At 42.3% G+C, this 24,949-nt stretch overlaps 2 protein-coding genes across 2 annotated transcripts in view; both read left to right on the top strand.

Annotated features, from left to right (window-relative positions):
- Window positions 1-13,051, top strand: part of srrm3 (serine/arginine repetitive matrix 3) — an 88,559-nt gene extending 75,508 nt beyond the window's left edge. Inside the window, 4 exon segments of the mRNA XM_079508566.1 lie at window positions 3,610-3,902; window positions 4,254-4,532; window positions 5,422-5,535; window positions 10,613-13,051. Of these exon segments, the coding sequence (XP_079364692.1) occupies window positions 3,610-3,902; window positions 4,254-4,532; window positions 5,422-5,535; window positions 10,613-10,844 (918 nt within the window). The 3' untranslated portion in view covers window positions 10,845-13,051.
- Window positions 13,052-15,630: 2,579 nt separating this feature from the next.
- On the top strand, window positions 15,631-20,997 carry hspb1 (heat shock protein, alpha-crystallin-related, 1). Its single transcript, XM_079507663.1, has 3 exons — window positions 15,631-16,214; window positions 18,392-18,455; window positions 20,441-20,997. Exons 1-3 carry the CDS (start codon window positions 15,686-15,688, stop codon window positions 20,616-20,618), a joined length of 771 nt encoding a protein of 256 aa, XP_079363789.1. The 5' UTR covers window positions 15,631-15,685; the 3' UTR covers window positions 20,619-20,997.
- Window positions 20,998-24,949: the final 3,952 nt, after the last annotated feature.

The following is a 24,949-nucleotide window of genomic DNA, read 5'->3' as shown; positions in this document are numbered from 1 at the left end:
ATGCTGTAGCATCTCTGTTTAGTACTGTTTTGTATGGTTTAGTACTGCAGCTATACATCTCAATTTGTCCTCCAGTAGCAGTCCTTTTGATGATGAATGATTGCTTTCAGAGTTCAGACACTTCAGATACAAGTACATGGATTCAGTGCCATCCTCAAACTAACCAGGACAACTCATTAATTAACACTGGTATTTTAAAGGGACCCAAAGCAGTTTTAATGAGAGCTTCAACTTGATATTAATGGAACAATAGTATGCCAAATTGACCAAAAAGGCTCCCTTGTGCAACACCCCCCCCCCCCCCCCCCCCTCTAGGTGTGTTCATCAAAAAATAATTGTATTGAAGGAACATGGCCCAATTATGACCAAGAGGAACACTTGAGAAGTAATATTGCGCTGTGCTGAACAATAACTTGGCTATCGTGTGAATGGGGGTCCCTTTCAAAATGTACTGGTTGACTGTCCAGTTGTCCATTCCAGCAGTGACTATACTACCCCCCTCTGACACACTGCCCCCTACTTTATTTGTTCATCTGTGCCTTGTGTGACTCAAGTATCAATCCCCTCCGCCCCAACCTGCTCTTCAACCATTTATCTTTGTCATCTGCCAGCTCTGCATGCCCTCCTCTTTCCTTCCCTCCCTCCCTCCCTCACTCCGTCCCTCTCACCTCTCTCTCCATTCATTCTCTCTCGATATCCTTCCTTACATTTAACAATTAACTCGGTCCACTTTCCTTTATCCTCTCCCCCTTTGATACAAATATGGCTGCATTTGTACAAGCGAAAAAGACAGCAAATCATGTAGTCTATGTAGGTTCATTCTGGTTTTCTTTTCTTTTTTTCTTCTTTTTGTTTGTTTGATTTGAAATTCTCCTGAAACCCTCATTCTCCTCCCCCCCACTCCTTCATTTTCTTCCATTTATTTTTTCTTAGTATATATATTTTTTAGTCTGGACGATTATCTAGCTTTGATACTAAAAGAGGTCATTGTCTTTTTCCCATTTCGCTGCGGAGAACATTCCTTTCTCCCTTGTTTTTCCTTTTTTATTCCTTTCCTTTCTTTCTCTGTTTTTGTTGATATTGCATACGTGTCACTGATTGAAATGGAAGGTAGGTAACGCTCTGCCTACGCACGTGATTTTTTTTATGCAGATGAGAATGTGAGAAAGCACCCTAGCCTGAGTGACATCAATGTTTCTCTTTCTCTTTCTCTCTCTTTTCTGTTATTTGCCAACAGTCTTCAGCCAAATTAATTTACTTCATCAATTATGATTTGGTTCTTTAAGATTGGATTACGTAGAGGTCTTTTATTTTATTTTTAAATTTATTTTTCCTCCTTCCTCTTTACTCCTAAACTTCATCCTGAAGTCCAATAGCCCGCTCTATCTTCCAGGTCCATTTTTTTTTTCTTTCCGTTTTCATAGAATGCATTCCTGTTCGTTCAGTTTGTTCAGCATTTCTCTGTTTGTTGGTGGATTAGTACATCCGTCTTATCAGTTATGTCATATTGATTTCCTCAACTCTTTCCAACAACTGTCATTAGCACCAGTGGTCGTGTGTTTCTTTATTATATTGCTTAGTTATTTTTCCTTTTATAGTGGAGAAAGGCTCTCCTTTCTGTTCTTTTGCAAGGAGCAAGGTTCATGCTTTTGCTGTATATGAAAGCCTCATTAAATAAGTAGCGCACCGGTGTCGTACACCGAAAATAGCAAATCTAAAGGATAATAATGCATTGCAGCACGATATGTGTTGTGAATTGCCACAGCAGCGCAATCCACTGTGAGCTTGTAGGTGGGCTATTTTCGGTGCGCAACCCCAGCACGCAAACTCAGGCATTAGTTTACAAGGCAGTACTGACAGGAAAATGTTGGTGCATGCAAAAAATAAGTTTCTATATGAACAATACCTGCCCAGGAGATCTAATCATTAGTTGTGACCTGCTAATTATGGACTTGTATAATCGTACATCACAGATCACATACATAAAGTACATTTCACGTTCAAAGTTCCTCATTAATCCCTTGCCCTGTAATTTAAATGTGGGTAAATTGTTATGTGTCGTTTTCTCTTATTGTTTAACAGGGCTATTTGGAATTTGATTTAAACCTATACACAGTTTAAAATGTGACAATTTTGAGATTTATTAACCCTCTTTTGAAAAGGATATTCAGGACCTCTGATCTTACACAAACGATATGTTCTTGGATGGTTTGTATGAAGCTAGTCTGACAACTCAAAGCACTGAACTTGCAAAAGGCCTCTCTCTGAAATAGTATAAAACTGTTTGTTCTGTTGTTACCTGTCACAAAATGCAAATGGAGAAAGAAAAATAATACTTAGACATTTGGTTTATAGCATTAACTAATATTATGCAATTCCCTGGTATCTCCATAACAGTAGTTTGGTATAGCAAATTAATGTAGAATATATTTTTCCCATAGAAGCTAGACTATTTGAAGTTACCAGGGAGAGATAATAATAGTGAAGGATCATTTATACTTTGTTGCATGACCCCTTCGCTCAAGAAAAATGCGACAAAGCATACATTAACACTTAAGACAGAGCTATGGTTCAAAGTCCCAAATGAAAACTCACAATACCACACTGAGGGGAGAATGACTCTGCAAACTTGAAGGCGCTGATCACTTCACCTGGCTGATTGCCCTCCAAAGCTTAGCAAACAAGGAGCTTGCAACTGGACCAGAGTATGTCCTGGACATGGGAGGCATACCCTGCACACTGTGGTTCTCCTCTTTACGTTTTAGTTATTTAACATTGATTTCCATGCATTGTGAGTCACTGGCAGGGAAGGGTTTTGTGTCTTTTTCTCTTGCATTTTGTGAATCTAATGATGCACTTATGTTGCCCCACTTTTCCCCTTTCTTCATACCTTACCTACTAAAGGAGGGAATACCACTTTATTGGTAAGTGGATGTTAACCAGAAGGGAGTTAAACAAGAGTAACCATAACAAAAAATGAAAAGAAAATGGGTCGCTGTTCACGTCTCAGCAATTTTGTCTACAGGGAAAAAAAATCGACAAACAGACAATTGAGTAGCAGACGATTTGTTTTCTGATTCGATTGATTCGATAATTGTGAATCTTTATTTTGTTCCTTCCATTTCTGTGATGTTCCGTCAAGTTGTCTACTCTTTTTGTTTTGTTTCATATCTGTTTTTGAACCATTACTTAAAAAAACCCTGAAGAAGTCCTCTTTTTCTTCTCTATCAAATCTGTAGCTCTCTACTTTCTGCCTCCGCTCTGATACTTCATTTGGTTCACAATGTTATATTCTCCCTCTCTTCTTCCTATTTTCTTTCTTTTTTTCCTTTTATATTTGTTTTGTTTGTTTTTTGGGAATATAATTTCTTCAACTCATTATGGTTTTGCATGCCAAGTATTGCATGTGCTGCACCATAGAGGTCTATCTATAAGCCATATGGAGAAAACCTATATCTTCTTTTCTTTTAGATGTTTACCTTCTTTTGGCAAGTACACCGTAGCACTAAAACCACCGATGTGAAAACACTCTAATGCTCTTATTTCTCCTTTTTTTTTCTTTTTCTTTTCTTCTTTTTGTTTGGTTTGTCGATTATGGTTTCTCCACAGAAGCTTCGCTCGCTGACCGCAACCGTCCAGTCCACTCTTGTGAGAGAGCACAACAAAGCCCACGGCGCCCCCCACCGGAGCCAAGCGGGACAGTTGGGGCTGGCAGCAGCAGACGAGGCAGGGGGTGCAGAGGGCAGACACTCAGGCGTGGGCGGGAGCTCCATGTCCCAGTCTTCAGGGAGGAGAGGGAACCAGAGAGGCCAGGCTAAGAGCTCCCCCGCTCACAGCAGCGACTCGGCCCACTCCCAACGCAACCACACTCACAGGGGGAGGACGTCCCATCACCAGAAGAAGTATGCATGCAGGACCACCATGTTGGATATTGTTGCTGGCCCCGCCCGCCAGTTGAATACCACTGCTCTACTCAGCAAATAGCTGATCTACAAGCTCACAACACGTCACAATGCGACACCACGTGAACTTGTAGATTTGCTGAGGGAGGGGTGTGTTGGTTAAAAAAAATATCCAATGAAAAGTATTGACAAGAGCTTGTGACAAAATTATAACTTCATTGGACCCCTAGTTTTGACATACACGGTTTCCTCACGACATAAACGATATGATACAACGTATTATTTCTTATTGTATTTTTTGTTTTGTTTTTCATCTCGTATCCTTGCTCTTGTCCCCCGATGTCCTCCCAGGACAAAGAGCGGACATTCGTCCAAGCGACACCACCACCGTTCTGGAAGGGGACAGGCGGCGGCGCACCACCGGAGTCCATCAGCATCCCCTGCTGGACGGCACTCTTCGCACACTTCGGGCAGGAAGAAAGGCGAGTCCCGGACGGGGCAGAACCTCCGACAGCGTAGCAGCTCCTGGAGCAGCGGTGGTCGCTCATCCTCGCGCTCCCCTTCCAGAGACGGGGGAGGGGGCCCCAGCACCAAGGCCAAGTCCCCACACAGCAGACAGAACAACTCCAGGTGAAGCTTGAGCCCTTGTACTCAAATGTTTAGTATCAATACTGCAATGCAGAAATACTATCCGTTACAAGTAAAAGTCCGGAATTGAAAGTACAAAAGTAATGGTATTGAAATTACGTTTGCGACGCATTGTGAGCTTGTAGATCGGCTATTTTCAAATAGCTGAAATGTATATAGGGCTGAAGTGGTTATAATATATATGTTTTGTAATAATAATGAAAATCTACAAAGTAACTAGTAACTAAAGTTTTCAAATAATTGTAGTGGAGTAAAAGTACAAATTTTGGACCTGAAATGTAGTGGAGTAGAAGTAAAAGTATTGGAAATTGGGAAATACCACAAAATTCTACTCCTTGAAACCTGAGAACGAGAGAACAAGATGGGTAGCCGTGCCCGAGAGAACGAGATTTGATTAATTACATTTTTTAGCTAACCACCACTAGCGCCACATAAAGACGGCCAAAATCCCTGTGTGCACGCATGCACGCCGTCTTTATTGGCATTACGGCTCAAAACGAGATGAAATAGGCATGGTCGGTGTGTAATAAATCATTAATCCAGCCTCCCGCTAATGAAAACAGTAATCGAAGCGCTAGTAGGCCTCGTTGGGCCTCCGCAGATCCCCCGGTCTAGATAATATTTCAGTTCGAACAAGAACAAAGACCGCCCCATCTCCACTCATGTTACAGATTCGCCTGGCACTTTCTAGCTAAAGCTCTACCGCCCTCTGGCGTTCAAGTAGTTAAGTACAGTACTTAAAAATAAATCTACTTAGTTACTTGACACCACTGGTCAAAACATTTATTACCGTGATCAGTTGCGCCGGCTTTGTATTATCCTTGTCTGTCGTCGCTCTAATGTTTTTTTTTCCTTTCGGTGCCGCCTATAGGGAGAGAGACAGTCCTAACCACTCTGACGCTCGACGTCGCTCGCGGAGCTACTCGCCCATCCGTAAAAGGAGACGAGACTCGCCCAGCTTCATGGAGGCCCGCAGAATCACCAGGTACCGTCACGTGACTCCCCTTTCTAGCACACAGGTTCAGAATCACCAGGTACCGTCACGTGACTCCCCTTTCTAGCACAGAATCACCAGGTACCGTCACGTGACTCCCCTTTCACCAGGTACCAGGTATCAGAATCACCAGGTACCGTCACGTGACTCCCCTTTCTAGAATCACCAGGTACCGTCACGTGACTCCCCTTTCTAGAATCACCAGGTACCGTCACGTGACTCCCCTTTCTAGCACACAGGTTCAGAATCACCAGGTACCGTCACGTGACTCCCCTTTCTAGCACACAGGTTCAGAATCACCAGGTACCGTCACGTGACTCCCCTTTCTAGCACACAGGTTCAGAATCACCAGGTACCGTCACGTGACTCCCCTTTCTAGCACACAGGTTCAGAATCACCAGGTACCGTCACGTGACTCCCCTTTCACCAGGTACCAGGTATCAGAATCACCAGGTACCGTCACGTGACTCCCCTTTCTAGAATCACCAGGTACCGTCACGTGACTCCCCTTTCTAGAATCACCAGGTACCGTCACGTGACTCCCCTTTCTAGCACACAGGTTCAGAATCACCAGGTACCGTCACGTGACTCCCCTTTCTAGCACACAGGTTCAGAATCACCAGGTACCGTCACGTGACTCCCCTTTCTAGCACACAGGTTCAGAATCACCAGGTACCGTCACGTGACTCCCCTTTCTAGCACACAGGTTCAGAATCACCAGGTACCGTCACGTGACTCCCCTTTCTAGCACACAGGTTCATTGTACGAGTAGCCTGCAGTATAAAGTCTTTCCTCCAGCAGACTTCCAGGCCTACAGAAGCAGCAATTGGAATTGTGCCTCCATTTCTGGAATTCTCTCTGCCCTTTTCCTCATGCATGTGTAAAGTATTGATTGTGTTAAGTATTGGTAGTGTTAATCATGTTGTTGATAGTGTTGATATATGTCATGTACTGTGTTGGCGTGCAGTGTGACTGTATGCTCCGTTCACTTTTGTTTATTATATTAGTACTGTCTGCCGTGAGACCTGGCTTGATATGGTCAACACTGAATGCTCTATTAGTTGGCTGCTAAATAAACCAGCTTAGTGACATTATCGTCTTATACCTGGACATCTATTCTTCTATAGATAGATAGATAGATAGATAGATAGATAGATAGATAGATAGATAGATTTTTATTGTCATTGTAACATGTACAACAAAATTAAAAGTGCCAACCAATCAGTGCATCATATCACAAAACAACATAGCTAAAACTATGAAACAACAAAACACACATGACTTCCTGTTATATAAGGGTATCCAGTCCACTTTAGTCTACTGCTCTACACATCACACACTGTACTGAAATGCATTGAGAATTACCATGGGAATTACAATGTTCTACTAAGGATCTAATAAGTAAATACATACATGTATGCATAACTTTAGTAACGAACATGACTGTGCTATCACAAGTTATGCTTTAAAGAATTCACTTAACCATTTTGGCATTGTTCATGTAGAAACAGAGATAGAATTGTGACCGCCATACAGTAGCTGTCGGGCCAGACTTCTTTTTTCTTTCTGCCTTGCGGAGAAGTGTGTGTTCATCCACTTGGGTACAGCTCTCACTCCAGGCCCTGGCAAGAGAGATGCGGCCTTCTGCGGCCAGGCCATAGCTTATCTTCTACCCAAGGGGACTTCCCTGTGGTCCGACCTCCCGTTAGTTCGACCATGCATTACGGTTGGCGAACATGCATTAAGGTTGGCGAACGTGCATTAAAGGTATATTCAGTGATTTCACTTAATTCAAATATCACTTATTTTTTCTTATTTTTGGGATAATCCTCCCTACTATAAAGTGTGCTGACCATATAAGGAGTACCTCCCTGTCCCCAGTGAGCCCCTGAAGTCAAAAACCCCTAGTTTCGGTTTGGGCTTTGGGTGGCAAAGCTTTCATCCAATCAGGATAAGAGGGGCCTTCCTCCAATCATGATCGAGTGGGGCGGGCCTTGGTGTGCATGCTGTTGGCCTGTCGTGTGTCACTCCACTGTAGTGCGTGCATGTGCACATCTTGTTACCGGGGCGGACCGGGGGGTTTTCCAAATCAGCCAAATCACTGAATGCTCCTTTAAGGTTGGCGAACATGCATTAAGGTTGGCGAACACGCGCTGCTCCCGTGCTTGCGGTTATGTTTAGGTTAGGGTTAGAGATAGGGTTAGTAAGGTTAATAATGGTCGAACTAACGGGAGGTCGTACCAATGCCATGCCATTTTGGAAAGAAATTCCAAAATGGCTTCCCTACTGTTCTTCCTTCACAGGTGTTTTTACAAAGGTCTCATTTTTTATTGATTGAAATATTTATTAACAGTTTGCAGAATTACAGTACATTTCGAGCACAAACTCAATACAAAGGCTGTTAACTGTGAGTGGACGACCCAATTAAGCATTACACTTGTTTCCAACATGGTCCTCCATGTTCAATTCATCAAAACATTTAGAGACGTACAAATAGACACTTCTATATAGACAAAGAACAGAACAGGAATTCATCATAATGGAGGTAAAAAGGGAAAATAAACATATACAGTGAGGGAAAAAGGGCGGTGGGGGGGGATTCAGATTTTACGGGGGCCAGTTTCGAATTGCAGCCATCCGTAGGTGCCCTTTGAGAGCGGTTTTGAAGGAGTCAAGGGATTCACATGTCTTAATGACTGTTGGTAGGGCGTTCCACATTTTGGTGGCATAGGAGCGAAAATAATTTAGTCCCTTGTTTGTGCCGAATCTGGGTTGTACATGGTTCGTTGCACTCCCTCTGGTGTTGTGGGTGTGGACTTCGTTAACATTAAGGAAGTATCTAGACAGGTACATGGGTATCTTGAAGGTGTATCGACCCATTGCAAGATGCTGTACTCTGTCGTCGACCCTAAGCCATTCCAGCCTGTCGAAGTGGGCAGGGGTGAGGTGGGTTCGGGGGGCGAGGCCAAGTAGGAGCCTGATCAGTCATTCAGAAATAGTGTTTGACTCATTAACTTTAAGTACGAGGTCTTTTTCTTCCAAGTGCTTCCGAGTGCGCAACATGTGAGTCATCGTTTGACTGTTCTTGTAACCAGGAACAAGGAAAGAGACACTTGTTTGTTATGCAAGTCTGAAAATCTAATTTAAGATGGTGGCCGGACTGTGCACTACTAGTTTGAAACTTAAACAGCACACTAAAATATGTACAGTATCTGAAAACATTTGGGAACAAATTAACATTTGTGGAAAAACGGGCAATAAACGTGCTAGCACTGTCTCTGTCTCTCCCGACAAGAGACAAACAGCTGCGCTGGGTGAGCTGCGTGTCTCATGGTTCCCGTAGCCCGAGGGGACAGGGTGGTTGGTTGCTACTGTGATTGGTTGAGACACAACACGCCTCTGTTTTCACTTTGCAACTTAGCCAGCCAGATAGCAAAAAAGCCATTTCATAACGTCATAACATTTCTTCCAAGGGCATCCTGTTGGCTCAACCAGTTAATGCGTCAACAGAATTAGAGCATCCTGTGCATGTTTCTTTCATGTCGTCGCTGTCCTGTCCATTTTGCAATGTAAAAATGACACTTTTATCATTATAACGTTTGTATTTTCTCAGACAAGTGTGTTGAGATGCACACATGTGTCTCACTCTCACTCCAGTGCAAAAGGCCCCTCCCCTGAAGTCAAGACAATGGAATGCTGCTGAAGTGAAGCTGCAGGCTTTAGTTTCCGTGGTAACAGTTGCCGTGCAGCAGGACTCTCTCTAGTCCACGTCTCCTGAAGCTTGGCTAAGCAGCCAACCAACAACAGACCTTGCCTGAGTAAACCTGGCCTCCTCCCATCTCTCCCTCTCTCTCTCTCTCTCTCTCTCTCTCTCTCTCTCCCGCTTCTCTCTTTCATCTTCTTCCCCTTAATGAAATTGACATGAATTAACACACACAACTCTAGGGGTACAATCCCTGCAGTGCGTACTAATGCTATAAAATGGGAACTTTGATTTAAAGCGCTATCAAGGTTTATTTTACTGAGTGAATATGATACCGTTTTGTTGTGGTTATTAACCTGGGCCATGGATAACATGGACCATACTCCCATGATAGACACTTACAGTGAAGCTGAATGAACTTCTATTGATAATTACGTTATGTACAATACCTTGATAGCGTTGCTATGTTCCTCTGCACTGTTGGACTCTGATTTTCTGGGTGATGGCAGCCTCTAACACGGGTTCTAATGAGGGCTAACAGCTTTTAACTTACAGGTAGCACTTCAAGGTTCACCTACTAACAAAGCAGTCTTAACACTAAACAGTTTTCATTGCTGTGTGTATTTGCGTGTGTGTGTGCGTGCGTGCGTGCGCACGTCGTGCAGTAGGTGCGTGCACATGTTGTGTGTTTATGTGTGTGTATGCCTGGACATTTGCAGTCCTTTCTACAGATGTTTTAATAGCCTGCTCTCCACTGACTGTTACAATCAGAACACTACCACCTCTAATAGACCTACCCTCTAATGTGCTCTCCACTGACCAAGTCTTTCTTTGTGTAATTCCCTAATAGGATCAAGTGTATTTCCTACATTAACATCATTAATTCTTTCATACATACATAAATACATACCTGTAACAAAAATGTTGTGGCTTTTCAACACATGCACAAATACTTATTCTTTGTTGTACAATGAATAGTGAAAATAGCTCAAAACGTGTCAAGATGCAACGTGTTGTGAAAACTCTAGCTATTTTAGAACATTTATCTTTTTTACAATTTTGGAATATTTTCTCCTATAATGACATCCCCAAAATAGGGACGCCAGAGTGAAAATTGTTAACAACAACATTGGCATGTGTTCCACACAAAATGTAATGGTACAATCTTCAGCAGGTAAAACCTGCTGAAAGCTTAACATAATATTGCGAATGAGAAGCATGGATGTGTTGAAAACGACACGACGGTCAATTACATGGCTTGATGGCACGTCGCGAGGCTTCTCTTAACACTAACGCGTCAAGCGGTTCCCCTTTTAGCACTGCGTTAACCCTGCGACTCCCTCCCATCTCTCCCCCCCCCCCCAGCGCTCGGAAGCGGCCGATCCCCTACTACCGGCCCAGCCCGTCGTCCTCCAGCTCCGCCAGCAGCCCGGCGCACTCTGGCCGCAGCCGCAGCAGGAGCTACGACAGCTACAGCAGCTACAGCCGCAGCCGCAGTCACAGCCGCAGCCGCAGTCACAGCAGGAGCAGGAGTCACAGCAGGAGCCGCTCCCACAGCTACTACAGCCGAAGCAGCTATGACAGCCCTGGTTTCTGAGTAGGAGTGAGCGGCTGTACTTCGTCCTACGATGAAATATTGCCGTGTGACCGGTTGTCACGTTTAATTTCGTTTTTTGGTGTAGCTGAAAATCGGTTATCTCGGCGAGTATGGCAAGTATAAAGTAGGCTTGTGGGGAGAGAAAAAAAAGAAAGGCATTACTGTGCGCTGGTGGAGTCATTGTGTGTCTCTTACTAAGTTCTTGACCGGTCCGACTTCTCTGCCGTGCCTAGTTCATAATCCGGCCGGGGCATGATGCATCGAGCCATGTTGATAGCTCCAGAACCCACTTACTTTCAGCGAGTGAGACCGTTGTGTGACGGAGTATGAATTAAGCTTTAGACGCCGGTCTCTTTACACTACAGAGCCTGGATCAAAGGGAGGAGAAATGGCTTTAGATATTTAACACTTAAATATCAATGTTATATCTACAGCTGTAGTGCATTCATATACTGTAAGCAACATATTCAAAGAAATGGGTTATCACGTGTCATAAATTATTTGGTTGAGCCTAAAGAACAAATTTGAACGTATGCTGCTAGCACTTTGGGCAATGTTCTTTAACAAAGCAAAACCAATCAAATCTGACGGAATCGAAAAACTACAAATAGACAAAGTGTTGAGTAATGGGAGTCAAGTAGAAAATGAAAAGTGAAAAATCAAATAAAAAACAAACTTACCCCGCACCCCCATACCATGTTGTCATTTCCCCAAAGACTCTGACAATTGTTGTCATTTCAAGACATCGAAGCACAGAGATCAATGAAAGTGAGAACAAATAACTGTCAGCAATTGAAATGGGAAGGACAAAAAAAGGGAGTGTGTTTTATATGATAAAAGTTGTATGATATTAGATTAGTCTGTATAGAGCTAAACTCATAGGTTCTGGCTTTGTAAACTATGCACTGTATATTCAATTTAATTTAAGGAGGCTTGTTTGATGATGGCATCTTAGCATGAAGCATCAGGAGAGAGACTTCTAACCTGGCCTGGTTCCAGGTTGCATCCGTCTATCCTTCTGACCTAGACAGTATGTCACCTCTGCATGGAGGTGAAAAAGGACAGGGCAAAAAAGGGGGGGTGAGAAAAAGAAAAAAGAAAGTCATGTATTATGTACTTCTACTACTCTCTTCCCTATTTAAATTATTATGTTGACTGCTATTTATGACTGTTTTGTGTGTACCTGTACCTCTTCTGCAATGACCAGGGGGTATTTATTTATGAATATTCCATGTAGCCTTCTATAGGGGCTGCTTATGGTACTGTACAGGAAAAAAAGAAAAACGTCTGCAAAAAGCATTCATGCACTCATGTGGGTCAGTTTTAATCATGGCTATTTATGAATATTTATTTATTTGTTTGTTTATTTATCTATTTATTTGTTTATTTATTGTTTATTTATGCGTCTGTTTTTTCCACGAGCTGTAAAGCAAATCGATTTGCCTTGAAGGTCATATGGCATCAATGTGATCGGCTCACATTTTTCAATGTCCGTTTTATTGACTATTTTAATGATTATTATGTCACCTTTTATGAGCAGTTAGTGAGGAGGGTGTAGTTGCATCTGCAGAGGTCCATGTGGTTGTGACGTTCCGGCTGCTCCCGTAAGACTAACCTGGTGTCCAAAATGGTTGCTCTTGGTGAAAACTGCTGTGCCTCTTTCCTTCCTGTTTATGGAAGCAGGGGAATTCAATTGTTCAGAGCTGGAAAAAATAAAAAAAATAAAATCAAAGTGTTCCTATCCACAGAGAGTGTTGAATAGGCTAATGCATATCTCTTCCTGTATATTCACAGCCAGTCAGCCATCAAATATTCCATTGTTGTAACGGGGCTGTCCCGTGCTTTCTGTCAGAGGTCCCCAGGTTACTGGCTTGTGTAGTGGATATAGATCTGATCGTATAATATAGCACAGATAACAGCAGGCTCTGTACACTCCTGCTGCGTTGTCTACTTTATATTGGCAAAGAAACTAGCGATGCAATCAGGGAACACCCCAAGTCTTCCTTTCCATTTTGTTACATCTCTCATGCAGTGTTGCATTTCCAGTGTAACCACCAGAATGATCACCTTACTATGATATTCAACCAAACTCTCTTCAGTTATACAGAGTACAGCGCTAACCCGTTTTTGATTCTATAAGAGTCATTATTTGTAGTGTAAATTATTATACCTGAAAATAAACATATAACAAAATTGGAAAAATGAGATCCTCCTCCTGGTGTCTTTCCTGGGTTTGTTTTCATATACTTCTGCTCTCCTATATATATATAGGCCTACATACAGTATATTACAGTACAAGTTAGAAAAACATGTCGTTCTTGCCTTAAGCTATAAGAGTGTGGACAGACTGTTCTCAAGAATAAACCAATACAGATATATCTTTCTTATGCTCTTAATCAAATTAATTCATAATGTGCACAAGTTGGTTCTAAATCAATTATGTGTGAATTACTGCTCCTTCTTAGCGACGAGTAAATGTAGCAGCATGGAGAAAAGCCCATGTAATTGTCACTGCTGACTATGTAGATTGGAACATGCTTGATTGATTGATTATTAACAAATGCAGTACCATATCTGTGATGTAGACTATACTGTAAGTATAAGGATAAAGCCTGTAGGCCCAGCCAGCACTCATGCGTTAGATTACAGTAAGATAGCACTTCAACAGGAGCTAAATCACTCACATGGTTGTAGAAGTTTCCACTGCATCACATTGGCAATACATGTGATTTTCTCTCTATCTACAGACAGTGCTGGAGATTATTACTTTCACAAGTAACAATGTAATGTAGCCTAATGGCTGTGTCTTTATTCTTTAAGAATATTACCCTTGTGCAAGAAATGAGAGAAGTCCAGGCATTGTCCTTAGTTATTAGAATTATTAACAAATTGTGACTGCATAGAATCATCCCAAGAGAACAGAGTCAGGAGAAAACGTGGTGACTTATACCTGGTGTCTATGTGGTGCACAGAGTTCTCTAGGACTGTGCATGTTGTGTGTGCGTCGTCTTTTTGGAAGTGTACGGACGTTTGTGTGTAAATGTGTGTGTATATCCTAACCTGCTACATGTACTGTATGTGTGAGTGCACACATGTGAAGGGTGGTGTGTGTGTGATTGTGTGTGCGTGTTCCTTGAGCCCAGTTCAGTGTGTCCATCAATAGGAATTATGTTAGATACAATGGTCAATTCAATAGGTTTTCCATACAATATGTATGTATTTGTAATATAAATGTGTATTTGTCATTTGTGTGTGATTCATCTATCTATAAATGCACCAAGTCTCTGTACGTGTGTAATCCCCAGACTCCGACACACGCGTTCCACACCACCACAGGGGGTGCAGTGCCCGGTGCCGAGTCGGTCGGACCCACGGTTGTCAAGAACTGCCCCAAAAAGGCCTCTGCCCGGGCTCTGGACTGGGCCCCTGCCCAGGGTCCATATGGAGCTGGCCTGTTCTGACATCATTCTGACATCTGCATAGACTCCATATTTGGGCATGCCTGACAAAGAACTCCATATATGGGCATAAAAGGGCCACAGACATAATATCTGGGTGGGGCATTCATTTCCAACTAGCACATTCCAAGTAGGCCAGTGCCCAACTGGCACCTCTGTAGAGGCTCCAACGCATAATATCTGGGTGGGGCATGCATTTCCAACTTGCATCGTTCCAAGTAGGCCAGTGCCCAACGGGCACCACTGTAGAGGCCCCACGGGCACCGCTCTAGTGTTGTATAATTTATAAATCACCTCAAACCATGGCTCTCAATCGGGGGTAGGGTGACTAGGGTCCTGGCCTGCTGGTCTATTTGGGCTACCACATTAGTGTTCTGCGTAATTTGAATTTATATGGGGTATATATACAATACTATAGTAATATAACATTACAATTATCAAAAGTAATAAGGAAGTATTCCCTGAACTAACTAACTGTCTGTCTGTCTGTCTGTCTGTCTGTCTGTCTGTCTGTCAAATATTTGCTCAAATTCCCTTTAACTAATGATATTCATTCAGAATATTGTTGACATTAACGTGGAATATGTCAGTTCCATTATTGACACAGAATGACACTTCATACAGTAGGTGGTGTGCCCACTAAAGACAGCAGATTTGTAATTTGATTTTTTAGAGATGGCTTGAAAAACATAATACTTAGTCAAAAACACTTCAACCCTAAATTGTTGTTTGCATGTTGAATAAATAATTAATTTTATTTTTTAGGGCCTATGTGCCTGGATGTGTGTGTGTGTGTGTGTGTGTGTGTGTGTGTGTGCGCGTGCGTGCGTGCGTGCGTGCGTGCGTGTTTATGTGCATGTGATCTGATCTACAGTATGTTTGAACTATAGTGTCACTGTCTGAGATTCCACAGCACACTTAATATCAGACTGCTAATAACATGGGTGTGACTGTGTACTGTATGTTTCACATTGTGTCCCATACAGGTCCATGTCAGAAACAGCATGTGTTTAGTCTTTCGGAGCCAAGTCTTGACATTCATATGTGATGAGTGGGCCTGCCTGGCTTACCAGCAGTCATCTAAATTCTTCTGCCTGTGCCTGACGTCCAGGGAGCGAACGGGAGGGGGGATTACAATTGGCATATCCCTTGGATTCCATTCTAGTGCTATGTCTGCTGCAAATAGACACATACGAGTGGCTTCCAGAAATAGGGTGGGTGGGTTGGTTGATGACTGGAGTCAGATGGGAGGGCTCTGTGGGCCGGGGTGGGCGTTGGTGTGTATAAAAGCTCCTCACTGAGACACGGACAGCACTTTTCCTAAGAGGTCAAAGGGATTTTCCTCTGCAGCCCAACAGCAACACTCAAACCAAACTTGCAGCAATGTCCGAGAGGCGCATCCCCTTCACTCTGCTCCGCACACCAAGCTGGGACCCGTTCCGCGACTGGCATCAGGGAAACCGCCTCTTTGACCAGACCTTCGGCATGCCAGCTCTGATGGAGGACTTCCACACCTTCCCCAGCACCCACTGGCCGGGGTACATGCGTCCCTCCGACATGGCCCGTCAGGACATGAGCATGATGAACATGATGCCACAGACTCCCATGATGCCCCAGACTTCTATGATGCCCCAGAGCCCCATGATGGGCCCCAGCGCTATGATGGGCCCCAGCGCTATGATGGGCCCCAGCGCTATGATGGGCCCCAGCGCTATGATGGCTGCCCAGAACCAGATGATGGCCCAGAACCAGCTGATAGCCCAGCGGGCTCGCGCCCTCGACCGCCAGATGAGCACTGGCATGTCGGAGATCAAGCAGACCCAGGACAGCTGGAAGGTCAGCCTGGATGTCAACCACTTCTCTCCTGAGGAGTTGCTAGTCAAGACCAAGGATGGTGTGGTGGAAATCACTGGTGAGTCCACAGTTCTCATTCTGACTGCAGCCCCCTAGACAGCTTCAGTTTCAATGCATGGCTCTGTAATAATGGCCTCTTGATCTGCATTATATAGTCTATGAATACGCTTCCTCCACTCAAAGCATTTATTTTTAATGACCAAAATACACTAAAGCGACTATGTAACGGTACATATTACAGACCACTCAGAAACATGTTTCGAGCTTAGTCCAAAATGCTGTTGACATGCTTCCCTTCCTGAGTCAATGCAGAATCTTCCTTTAGTATTGCCAGTTTTCTCCGAGTGTGTCAGAGACATTGCTAGCACCAACATAAAAAAGACAAGGAAGCATTTAAGCAAGGCACAAGGAAGGTATTACCACAGAATGACATCATCTCAAGATAACAATAGTGTTAATAAAGACCCGCCCCTATCAAAACAGAACTGAACTGAACTGAACTGGACCAGACTTGACCTAGGAAGGGAGAGATTAGAAACAGAATATTTCTAATTAAAAGTTTTGCTGTAAATGTTTCAAACATTTACTGCAAAACCTTTCATTCAGCAAACTGTGAGAACACTACCCAAATGACGTCTTTCACATTATTGGCAGACTGGACAACATTATTCGTTTTTATTTTCATAGCCAGAATAAGGATTTGATACAAAAATTACACAAATTAGCGCATAACCGAGAGCAGAGGGTGTGTGCATTGTTGTTTGGTGAGTGAAGCGTCTGTCTGGTTTGGGGAGGGGCGGTATACACTCCCATTGGAATGGGAGGGGGGGCTGCCCATAACTCCGACAATCCATTACTCCGGTCAAACGATTACAAAGACTAGTGCAGATATGGCTTGCAGGCTGCAGCACTGTACAGGAGAACGTAAACATGAGGCCCAAATAGCACTCCGTCTCCAACACCCCTCCTCAATCTGTCTCACACTTTCTCTCTCTAACATTAAAGTGCCTATACTCTTAAGTGTTGGACTCGGTCTAGTGGTACTTTAAATAGACTGCTGTTTCTCATCCAGCTGTTCCATATCATCCTCTCTGCTGACAGATTAACTCTAGTGGAGGACAGTAGAGAAAGATAAAGCATATCCAAGAGGCTCTACTCCATTTATACATTGTATACTGTATACCGGTATCTCTTTCACATAATTTATGCGTCACTAGTTGCATAGATATCAATTTGTAACATGAATGAATCTTGACTTTTATTTTAACTCTGAACTCTTCAGAGTCAAATTAACATTCAGGCATTGTGTTGCATGCTGCACAGTGCACCGGCTGCACCCCTATTTGTTAGACAGGATCATTCTACACTACTTGGCCACAATCAATCAATCAATAAATCAATCAATAAATCAATCAATCAATCAATCAATCAATCAATCAAAACCATAGTGGTTGGAAAGAGGTTTGCTTCTCATGCCTGTCTGACACACAGTGGTTGAAAGGAGGACAGGTCCCTTAAGAAAATATGGCCTTTATCTGCCTGTTTAGATAACAAACAATGTTCAGTGTGAGAATTAGTTGTGCAGTGTGAGAAATTGAGAATGAGGGTATGTAGTGCCATGTATCTGTGTGTCTTTAGGAAACTAATGTGAGATAGACACAGGGTCTGACTACCGGTGACCTTCAGGTGTGAACTATTTCTAGTTAAACTATCTTGGTACTACAGACCTCTCCAGGATAGTGCTTGGTATCGAATTTCAATACTTTCTTCTTGGCATTGCTACTAAGGGGTATTGAAACCTAAGGGGTATCGAAACTATTTGCACTGTTGTTTTTGTTTTACATTTATGTCCTGTGTTTGTACCAAAATGTTTTTGTTCAAGTTGTGTCAAATGGTTTATTTTCATCATGCTGTAATCATCAGCAAGGAGCAGGCGTGTCTGTTGCCTGTCTCAGAAAACAGGCCTATCAGACAAAAGCGTTATCATCACCATAATGTGTACATTTCCCCTAGCCATGCCAACATGCATTCTATCTCAAAGGAATCTGGCATCTGAGAACTATCTGAGAACTGTACAGAACAAAATGTACAGTATCCTATGTTTTATTTCAAGCTTTACATCTTGTTGATTTGTATAATCTAGTATTATTTATTTATTGCAATACGTTTAACCAGTTTATAAATGTTCTTGTGCCAATGGTATGGAGTCAGCGTCTGTTTTCTGTGTCCACATAGGCAAACATGAGGAGAGGAAGGATGAACATGGCTTTGTATCTAGATGCTTCACCAGGAAATACACGTGAGTAAATTTCCTTCTTCTTCTTCTGCTTCTTCTTCTTTGCATCAACAAAATGAGAATGTGAATGAGATGTAGGCTACTGTAAATTAGAATAGAATAAAAACTGAAGGAAACTGAGAAATAACTAAATTGTTAAAATAATATTTAAAATTGGTGCAAAGTAATGGCAATGATCAATGTAGTGTACTTAACAAAAGGGGGTTGAAGGAGCACTTCACCCATATTCAATCGTATCTTTATAACTGGTACAATTCAGAAACCTGCCTACCAATCATCGACAGCGTCCAAGCTAATAGAAAACTACAGCCGTTCACTTCGTGAAAAGTTAGCATGTTGAAATAGAAGCAGCCTGAGACACAGACTGAAATGGTAATTGGTCCTTTTTGTTATAGGACCAATTGTATGAAGATTGATCAACTAACAAACTTTGATCAACTTTGGCTATTTCATGGTGGCTTCCTAGCAGCTCTTCTTAATGGAATTTAATTTCTCAGACTGAATCCAGATTTCTGTGATTCTTTGGCTTAGCTGCTTTTAGTGTAAAAATTGGTCAGGCATGCAGAGGGCTGCCTAGCTCAGTGGTTCCCAAACTTTTCAGGCCGAGACCCAAAAGAGGGATAAAACTTTTCAGGCCGAGACCCAAAAGAGGGATAAAACTTCCCGGATGGTTAGCTCAACAGTCTGGGCACCTAGGCTGCCAAGCCAGCCGGACGACGTGCCACGGGTTCAACTCCAGAGCCCGACGTGTCACTCCCCATCTGTCTCCCCCCTTCCTGTCGAATTACTGTACCCTATCAATAAAGGCCAAAACAAAAAAGGCAGAGACCCAATAGAGGGATAAAGACGTTTGCCAAACTAGTGAACATAGCAGATCTACAAGCACACAATGTGTCGCTTCACACGGCGTTGCGAGCTTGAGCTGTTTTCACTATGTAGGCCTATTCATTATTGTTATTTTTTATTTATGGCGTTTCTTAGATTTGTTTGTTTTAAAATGTATAAAATTATTTTAAAAAAAAAGTATTTAAAAGAATATATTTTGAAATATAATAAAAATAAAAATCACACCTGTGTGAACTGAGTGGTGCAACTCCCCTATCCCCTCTCCCCCTGCCTCTCTCTCTCTCTCTCTCTCTCTCTCTCTCTCTCTCTCTCTCTGTAATTAGCAGGCAACCCTACTGGTACTCTAAACATAGTCACATAGTCACATAGGTTAGGACATAGGTTCCTTGTAGGAAAAGAAAATGTGATTTTTACTCGAGTCGTGACCCTTAAAAATTGGTCTGTGACCCACAAATGGGTCCCGACCCACAGTTTGGGAAACTGGCTTAGCTGATAACTGAGTGTACTGTCACTATGAAAAACAGCAACAGTCTCCAATCTCTGGGTCTTTGACAGGACTCTGCTGCCATCCAGGGGCCATAGAACCCAATGATGTTAGTAGCACGTTGCAAGCAATTTTATAGCCCCAACTATACTCTAGTGTAGATGTTCTAGATCAGTGGTTCACAACCAGTGGTCTGGGGTCCACCCATTGACCCTTATTAGAACTTTAACCCTTGGAGTGTAAAATGAAACCAAATTGACCCTTACGGACCCATTTGGTTTCCTTTTACACCCTCAAGAGTTAGATTATACATCTGCATTATTTAGTCTACACAATTAGAGAATGTAGAAGAATTGTTATTATGATCATCGTTTGCCTGTTATTATATCATTCCTGGTACCAACATCAATACAGTATGAAATTGTGGACAAAATCTTATCCAATGACAACAAATATTCTAAGGTTTGGGTCTGAGCAGCTAAATCTCATGAAATGGTGGTCTGTGGCTCAAATGCAGAATAAATAATCGGCCTTGATATGAAGAGGGTTGAAAACCACTGTTCTATGCTAAGATTATTAACTTGCTGTTCTGGAAATATCCAGTGCAGTCGTTAGTAGGGTTTATTAATCTGAATGATGTTGTATCGCTCACTTTCAGACTCCCCAAGACTGCTGACGTTGAGAAGGTGATCTCCAGCCTATCCCCAGAAGGAGTGCTGACTGTGGAGGCTCCTTTGAGCCAACATGCCATCGAGGCCATGCCTGTATCAATCCCTGTAACAATGGGCAGCAAATCTGATGTGCAGGTGCAGCAGTTGGAAGAAGAAATGCACTGAAGTTTCTCCATGTTACATGCCCTGAGACACACCTACAAAAACACATGACTGATTAGATAGGTGGCTTCATGGTATCACTATACCAGCACCACATGTGATTGCTTGCAGTCATAAAGATGACGTGTCCATATGTCACGACCATTGAGAGAAAGATGAGCGAGGACACCCCACAATCTTTGATAATGAGCCAAACCTTTGCACACTTTTTATTTACCCTTTTTATTTGATTCTAGAACATCTCCATTCCCCACCCACAACTCTCTCTTTCTCCCTCTCTATCTCTCTCTCTCTCTCTCTCTCTCTCACACACACACACACACACACACACACACGCACGCACACACACACACGCACGCACACATGCACGCACACAGACTCATTCATTCCAAAAAGTGCTTGCCTCAGCACATGTCTCGATCCTCTCCTGACACACTACAAACAACAGCAAGGGGAACCACAGAAGGACTGATATTACACCATGCAGGAGAGGATACACACCCACATCACCCTCTTTGTCTGGCAAGTCCCTTTAGCCTCTTAGAACTGGGGGAAATACATATTTTCATCCCAAGTTTAATTTGGAAATGTCATACATTTAAACAGAATAAAGAAAGTAAAGAAAATAAAGAATTAATTGGGTCTCTTGTCTTTTTAGTTTGTTTTGACTACATAAACACACAATTGTGTAGGTTTACTAATGACATTTTTTCACAGTATCCTCATTTATTGCCTCAATTGCTTGTGATCAATAATATCTTGGGTCTTTTTATTGCACAGTTTTTATTCTGCAATTATATCTTTGCCCATGTCATTTAACATTTTTGGTTATGCCAATGCCACCTTCTGTAAACGGTAAACGTGAGTCACTACACATTACAGACAGCTGCTGCAGAGCAGAGGGGGAGCCGAGCTGTCACTCCTGTCAGCTGTAGCCTACGTTTTTGTTTTTTTTAAATAGGAAGCAATGTGTCTGGTACTTAGAGTATGGTAGCCTACCCCTATGGTGATTTTGCGGTTTTACATTGGTTTTCGCCAATTTGGTCTGTTTTATTTATTTATTTATTGGGCCTGTTTTTAAGTTGTGCTTGGGCTGGCAACTGACTTATCTCACAACAAATTATCCATCACTCACAAGTAACCCCCTACGAGCTGTCAAGTGTCCACACAGTGATCAGATCGCCCAGGATGCATTTGAATGGCAACTTGAGACAGAATAGAACATAACAACCGTCTTACCGTCATGAATAGGCTACAGTCAGTCTCCATCCTCAAGCGCCGGTGCATAATGCGCTCAACAAGCCTATATAATTAATCCTATAATATTTTTAGAGATAAAAATGTGGCTCGTTTTGTCGTTTAAAACGTCATCTCTCGAGTCGATGGTGAGGTTCCAAACGCTACTTAACTAATAACTAGGAAAAGGCTATAGCCTAAGCACCGGGGGTCCCTAAAACGGTAAACCACACATATGTAATCATTTTGTGTGGGATATCATGCATCTTAAGTTTGATTCATTCAACTAATCAACTCTTTGAAGTCATCGCAGCTGCCTGCTCTTCAAGAGCCATGCTGTGCCAGTGAGTGTTTTCGTGTTTGTGTTTGTGTCTCTGTTTCACTATAGCTCTGGTCCATAGCTCTAATGCCGTTGCGCATTAGAGGCTTTTAGAGCTATGGACCGGCCAGAGCTATATGTTTCACCATTCTCCACCATGCAGTAGGCAGGCCTACATTTGTTTATTGTTGTGTTACTGTATAGCCTAAATGTCGTCCAAAAGTGAGCGTGCTTCGCTGCTTAATTGGGACGTAGGCTATACGTGTCTATTAATTTCCCCACCTCACCACAATTATCAGGTTCATCATTGAGTGCACAGAAATTACGCAATCCAGCTATATCTTGTTTTGGAGAGGTGTACAGGTTCCTTTGAACCCTGCCAGCTAGCAAGCAAGGCTAAAAACAATGTTGAAGGAAACAATGACAGGAACCTTTTTTTTGTTGAAGTGGTTAAAGTAACTAGTAACTCATAATTGTAGTGGAGTAAAAGTACAATTTTTGGCTTTGAGATGTAGTGGAGTAGAAGTAAAAGTATTTGAAATACAGTACATGAGTAAATGTACCTAGTTACTTTACACCACTGTCTATACTGGACAAATGTATTCAACTGTTTTTAACCCTCATCTATTTATAGACTACAGTATATATCAAATACTTTTTCAATCAAATAAAGGGAAAAAAATAAATTGCACATGTAGGTTTGTATAGCAGATCTATAAAAGCAGTCTATATTTTTCATTCAGGAAGGCCTACGTCACCTTTTGTATACCGTTCGCAAAATGCAATCAAAAGTGCTAATTTTGCATGCAAGAAGTGACAGGATTGATACCCGTTTACTCCAAGGCACCCATTTATCTTAGGCCAATTCTTAACATCTGACAAATAGAGAAAATAGCTGCGACTACAACCTCACAATGTGTTACATCCCATCACAAGTCACAACGCATTATGAGCTTATAGATGGGCTATTTTCACTGTTTTTGAAACTGTTTGAAAACGTTTTTTGGCCTGATATCACATTTAGAACATATTGGCACACATGAAAGTGGATGAAAGCAATATTTGTAATATTTTGAAAGAGTGCAGATGACTGATCACCTGGTCAAGATTTGGCACTTCTTTGTGTTGACTACCTCCGCAGGCTTGGTAATATATGTCACAATAGATCTCAGAGGTGAGCAAGCTTGTTCTACAAAGGAGGTTGTTTGGTCAAATGGAAGATTCCACTTAAAAGCTTCCTTGTGGAACATGCAGATATTGGGGAATTAACTCAGATGGCAGAGCACTCGCTTTGCCTGGGGAGGACCCACGTTCTCCAAACCGGAATTATGTTTGATGACGGCTGCCTGCTGCCAAGCAGAGCACTTTTCAGTCCAGTCATTCAAAGCAAACACTGGATTACATTTGTGTAGTGGATGGCGCTGTGATGCTTACCTCAAAGACATTTCTGCCAATTTGAGACCTGAGAACAGATTCTACGAATGTCTTCTAACTCCTGACATCTGAAAAACCTATGTTTCTATCTATGTCAGTGGTGCGCTCAGAACTATTGCATGACAAGGACCACCAGAATTATCTGTATTTGGCCGCCAACCCACCATATTCAAAGATTTGCGCCACATTTTCACGATTAAAAAAAAATAGCAGATCTACAAGCTCATAGCGCGGCACTCGGTGCCAAGCTATGAGCTTGTAGATCTCAGAAAACTAATTATTGAAATGGTTATTTTCTTACGCACTATAGAAAGAAGATGGCTATGAGTGAGCCACTGATGCCACCTTGAAACCATTGGATGCCATCCATTAAGATTCATCACTGGTAAGTTATAACTCCATTGTCTCCTTTATGTAAAGGTTGGTCGGACATCTGCCACATCTGCCATCGGCCATTCAAACAAGATTTCATATTTATTTATTAAATGAAATGCAAGAACAATGGCTTCTATTTAAGCATGCTTCCAGGAAGAGAAAGGTTATATGTTATTTTAGCTTGCAATCCCCATTGATTATGTCATTGGACAATGGCAGGTTTCTGAACTGTGTAGCCCACCAGTGAGACGCAGAGGAAATTGTGCCATCTTATAAATGATGGCACAAGTCATATTCTTCCATATAAGAAATAGCTAATTTTGAAACAACAGTTCCCATCATGGCAGGAGGGGCAGGGGGGGCTAAGTGGGATCTAAGCCCCTTAGTATGTGCTCATATTGCTTCTTATTTTATGTTGAAACTGACTGACTGAAACATGCATGTATGACAGTTACTCCCAGAGTCCTGCAAACTACCAGCAGCAGTGACAAAAAGCATGTTCGGCCCAAAATGCCATGCAACTTCTTGCAACCAAACGGTTGTGAATAGTTGCATGTAGTTGCATGCAACCATTATCCCCTGGACCCCCCCAATTCGTGTGACATGTCCTTAAAACTGCGGTTTGGGCCCAACATATGCCTACTATATAATGTTAAAGCTGCACATAACTTTCCTCTTCTACGGCCGGATTTGAACCCGATTTCCTGTGCAAGTGCTGGCATTGTTACCATTGAGCGAAATAATGGAGCCTGCATGCTTGCCAGGGACGTAGCTGACCATTGGTTGCACTACTCGGATATAGTGCTTTTTGAATTTTATTAATTTTATTCATAAAATTAAGTTACATAGTGCTGCTTTAATATACATGTTATATAGACATAACAAATATAATGGGGGAAATGTGTATGTTTTTAATATGTAGGGGGAATAGTATTGTTTTGTTTAGTTTTTCCCTCAAAGAAGCTAATGA

Source organism: Electrona antarctica (assembly GCF_951216825.1).
Source record: "Electrona antarctica genome assembly, chromosome: 8".
Taxonomy (NCBI): Eukaryota; Metazoa; Chordata; class Actinopteri; order Myctophiformes; family Myctophidae; genus Electrona; species Electrona antarctica.
Note: the sequence above shows the minus strand (reverse complement) of the source record. Positions and strands in the feature narration are given on the sequence as shown.